This window comes from Bubalus bubalis, chromosome 19, assembly GCF_019923935.1.
Source record: "Bubalus bubalis isolate 160015118507 breed Murrah chromosome 19, NDDB_SH_1, whole genome shotgun sequence".
In the NCBI taxonomy this organism is placed as follows: Eukaryota; Metazoa; Chordata; class Mammalia; order Artiodactyla; family Bovidae; genus Bubalus; species Bubalus bubalis.
Window position 1 is genome coordinate 64143209 of NC_059175.1, and position 5094 is coordinate 64148302.

Genomic DNA, 5094 nt, shown 5'->3' on the forward strand with positions numbered 1-5094 from the left:
AGGAATAACATGTTAGGAAAATCAACCAAAGGAATTCTTTTATCAGAAGTGATAACAATAATAATGTATTTATCAGTTGATTAAAACTTCAAGCCAAGTGATAAATAATTTCCAAGACAGAATTGGTAAGTATAGATTGAGGGCAGAGAACTTCTCTATCATGTTCACTAATGTACTTCCATCTCCCAGGATGATTCTTGGTACCTAATAGTCATGTTAAAAAATTACATTTAATGTGCTAATCAATTGATTTGTGGAAGGATGCTGAAATGCAGTATTATAGTCCAGTACTGATACTAACAGTACCTTGGAAGAAAAGCTATCACAAACCTAGACCGCATATTCAAAAGCAGAGATGTTACTTGGCTGACAAAGGTCCGTCTAGTCAAAGTTATGGTTTTTCCAGTAGTCATGAATGGATGTGAGTTGGACTATAAAGAAAGCTGAGCACAAAAGAATTGATGCTTTTGAACTGTGGTGTTGGAGAAGACTCTTCAGAGTCCCTTGGACTCAAGGAGTTCAAACTCCTTTAGGAGTTCATCCTAAAGGAAATCATTTCTGAATATTCATTGGAAGAACTGATGTTGAAGCTGAAACTCCAATACTTTGGCCACCTGATGTGAAGAACTGATTCATTTGAAAAGACCTTGATGCTGGGAAAGATTGAAGGCAGGAGGAGAAGGGGATGTCAGAGGATGAGATGGTTGGATGGCATCACCGACTCAATGGACATGATTTTTTAGCAAGCTCTGGGAGTTGGTGATGGACAGGGAGGCCTGGCATGCTGCAGTCCATGGGGTTGCAAAGAGTTAGACACGGTTGAATGACTGAAATGAACTGAACTGACCTGAACTGATACTAACAAGCTGTTTAACTTTGTAAACTTATTGAGTTTTCTGGGACTGGTTCCCAACAGATGAAAAGAGATCAGATGACCCCCAGGCACTTTTAAGCTCTTATGGAGTAAAATTAATGAAGCAACTAGAAAATCTGGCCTAGAGGTAAATGGAGCCATGATACAATCTTTGACAGGGATAGGTTACTTCCTCTGCTCACTCTTACACAGCATGGCAAATGAGCAGCAGAATCACCAAAGCTTGGAAAAATTGTTCATCGGCATCTCCCTAAATGTCATATAACCTCAAACTTAAAGCAAACTCACCAAACCAGGAAAACAAAACTGCTTTCCCTCCTCTTTCCACTGTTTCACTCTCAGGCTATCCTTGTCCATCACTCTAATAATAAAGGATAAAGTTAACTGATGAGGGCTTGAAGTATGGACCATTGAACAGTGGAAGTGTGAAAATAAAAAGAGCGTGTTGTGAGTACTTCGTGGCAGAAGGCTCTGCCTAGTTGTATGTGCCAGAAAGCCCAGTAGTTATGGCTGTGTGCTTTGTTTGTATTCATTTTTTTCTTTTAATTCATTAATATTTTAGAAGAGTAGGAGGTCTCCATTTATTGCCTTTTCTCTCTTGAGTATGCATTCATGTTTTCTCCTTTGTAGTCTGGTAATTTTGGATTGTATCTTGGGTGTGACTGAGACATCATAAAATTCTGATGTTCTAAATGTTCAGAATTCAGAATCTTGACATGTTCCTCTGAAAAGTCCTGATTTAGTTTCTTTGTTTTATTTAACTCAAACTCCCTACCCTGTCTCCATAGAAATGGCAGTAACTAAGGTCTCAGTGCAGGTCCTTTCTCCTGAGATGAACTTAGCTTAGTTTACACGTAGGACTACATACATGAGTAGGACTACACGTAGGACTACAGAGTCAGTAGGACATGTGGGTAGTAGGACTACACGTAGGACTACAGAGTCGGTCAGACATGTGGGTGGCTTATACACAGAATCTGGGGTTCTTGCACTGTGTTGTGTTAGTCGCTCAGTCATTTCTGACTCTTTGCGACCCCATGGTCTGCAGCCACCTTGTTCCTCTGTCCTTAGAACTCTCCAGGCAAGAATACTGGAGTGAGTTGCCATTTCCTTCTTCAAGGGACCTTCCCGACCCAGGGATCAAACCCGGGTCTCCTACTTGGCAGGCAGATTCTTTACCATCTGAGCCACCAAGGAAACCCCAATATCAGGATTTCCTTTCTCTCTTTCTAGCTTCCGTATTTACTTTGAACTCGGTCATTTCATTTCTCAAGTCAATAAGACCTGGTGTTTCTATCTGGGTCTTAGACATCCAACATGGCCCTGATTGGAGCCTGGTTCAGCTACAAGCTGGAAGAATGGGAACTCATAGAGTCCTCTTCTCTTATTGAGGAGAAGGCAATGGCACCCCACTCCAGTACTCTTGCCTGGAAAACCACATGGAGGGAGGAGCCTGGTAGGCTGCAGTCCATGGGGTTGCGAAGAGTCGGACACGACTGAGTGACTTCATTTTCAATTTTCACTTTCATGCATTGGAGAAGGAAATGGCAACCCACTCCAGTGTTCTTGCCTAAAGAATCCCAGGGACAGCTGAGACTGGTGGGCTGCTGTCTATAGGGTTGCACAGAGTCAGACACAACTGAAGCGACTTGGCAGCAGCAGCAGCTTCTCTTATTGGAGTTTCTACTAAGTGTCCCTGGGTCTTTTGACCATTCACAAGCTGATTAGCTAAGCTGTGAATTGAAGCAACTAGTTTTCCTGTATGTCAACTAAGTACACATGGCCTACACTTTTTCTTTTTTTTTTTTTTTTGTTTTTAAAAACAACTGTTTATTTACTGAACCTGGGGCAGATCAGATACACAACCAATTTTAAATTTACATCTTTTAACTCAATTTGAAGTGTTTGCACACACACGCGCACACAAATTGGCATGCAACAGTTGTCCTAAGATAAAACTCAGTCACCTTAAACTGTTGCAAATATTTTCACCCTAGGTTGAAAAATTGTTTACCTTGAACATGAAAACCTGTAACAAATTTAATTATACAAAACTCGTTACTTGTAGTTTTCCCCTTGAAAAGATCCAAAAAAAAAAGGTACAAGTAACCAATATACATCAGTCACAACATAATCTGGATCATCCCCACAATAAAACCAGATGCTCCTTGATTTTTAAACCCATTATCAGAGACCAAAAGAAAGTCGTTTTTCGTTCTATACAAAACAAAATTCACATGTGCCAAAAAAGAAAGACCCAAGAAAAACAAAAACCCTAGTACTGACAGTGATGTTCAGTACCCTAATTAAACAGTGGCCAAAATGCCACTGATCAAAAATAAAATAGTGGCTGCATATCAGTGCAAAGAAATCCAAGAGGCTTTGACCCTTTGGCATCGGAAATCCAGATTTTTCCAATTACATTAATGCACACCCCCTACATGCCAAGAGTAGAGAAGGTGGATGCGCCAGCACAGAGGAAGTCATTTCTTCTCTGTTCTCATGCATAAGCAGAGTGGACCGTTTGCTACCGTTTGCTAAAACACCCAAGAGAATTGGCTTTAATAAACTTCTTACAAGGTTAGGCAGAAACCAAAAAATGGTTATTAGCTGCTTGTGTCAACAATTTTAAGTGGAGGTGATTGAGTTCTAAGGTTCAAAGTGAAACTTTGGAGGGGTGGGTAAAGGTTGTTGGTTTAAGTCTTATCTTTAAAGCAAAAACAAGATAGACAAAGTATAAAAGTACCAACCTGGTCACATACTCTAGTCACAGAGCTCTACCATTAAGCTGGATAGAAAATGTCAAGATTCAGATTGTTGTTTCTCAACAAAATGAATCTTTCTAATGACCTGAACTGTAGGATAAGGGATCCCAAGAAGAGAGTCCTTTTAGTAAAGTACTATCCTGAACAAACTGTATTTTATAATGAAAATAAAAGGAAAGAAAACTAAGGACTCTACACCTATATTCGGCTTAGTGTTTGAGTTTTGAGAGGGCCTGTATAGGCCCTCAGAATTCAAATATGAATTTATGCCAATCAAATGTCAAATTTTCACTATAGTTTTCCTAAAAAAGTGTTTTCCCCCAATATCTATTAAGCACAAAGAAACAAGCTGTGAAGATATAGTTCAGAAAATAAAAACATAGAAACTAATGACATTATTATGGTAAACAGTGAATTATGAATTTGGGATTATGGGGAAAAGGCTTTTAAACAACCCTCCGGACTTTGAAGAATCTCTTCAGGTAGTAGATCTGTCCCAATGTCATGGCAACTAGAACAAGAGCTTCAAAGAAGGACCAAAGGGCCACTCTGCTGTTTGTGTTGTCATTGATTGCTCTGTGTATCCGCCCCCGAACCTCCATGTATTCCTGCTCATGCTTCACAGCTGTCATTGCCACTGCGAGCTCATTGATCATTTCTTCTAGCTTGTTCTGGTGAGCTTCTGTTTCCATGTCTTGTCCTTTGGGGGCTTCCCTGATATCAATGGTGAACATCACTATCTTTGGAGTCATGGTAGACATCCTATTGCTAAAACAAAACTTATATGTTCCATCCATGTGAGCAGCAAATGTGTATTTCCCACTGGACTCCCGGTCTCCTTTATAAATTCCTTTATTATCAGGTCCAGTAATCTCCACGTCGATGTCCAGGAAGCCGCCCTCGGCCACCTCGAAGATGAGGCCCATCTTGGTGCCCGAGGTGACCCGCTCGAAGAAGCACTCCTCTGCATGAGCGTCAATGCTGACGAAGTAGCCCGAGGCCGTGGCCAGGAGGGCGGCCAGGAGCACCAGCAGCTCAGCAAGCGTCACCATGGTGGGGCTGGGGCCGAAGCCAGGACCGGGACTGCGGCCTCCAGAGCCGCCGTCGTCGCTGCCGCCACCGCTGCCTTCTCAGCCGCCGCCCGGCCTACACTTTTTCTATCTCAGTGATTTTTTTAAAATTAGCACCTCATACCAAAATGCTGTTCACTTTATCTCTTAACTCTTTATACCCCTCACTCACATGCTTAACGAGGGGAACACTTGGAATTAAAGATGAGTTGAAGCTGGCTGCTGCTAAGTCGCTTCAGTCCTGTCCGACTCTGTGCAACCCCTTGGTGGACTGCAGCCAAACAGGCTCCTCTGTCCATGGGATTCTCCAGGCAAGAGTACTGGAGTGGGTTGCCATTGCCTTCTCCCACAAGGTACAGAATGAGCCTCTAATATTTTTCATCCA

At 41.9% G+C, this 5094-nt stretch overlaps 1 protein-coding gene across 1 annotated transcript; it reads right to left on the reverse strand.

The window, feature by feature from the left end:
- Positions 1-2942: 2942 nt before the first annotated feature.
- On the reverse strand, positions 2943-4786 carry LOC102409380 (transmembrane emp24 domain-containing protein 2-like). Its single transcript, XM_044932421.2, has one exon. It carries the CDS (start codon positions 4689-4691, stop codon positions 4086-4088), a length of 606 nt encoding a protein of 201 aa, XP_044788356.1. The 5' UTR covers positions 4692-4786; the 3' UTR covers positions 2943-4085.
- Positions 4787-5094: the final 308 nt, after the last annotated feature.

What these genes read in the sequence shown, in the direction of transcription:
- LOC102409380 (XM_044932421.2), bottom strand. Translation starts at nt 4,691, where the DNA reads ATGGTGACGCTTGCTGAGCTGCTGGTGCTCCTGGCCGCCCTCCTGGCC.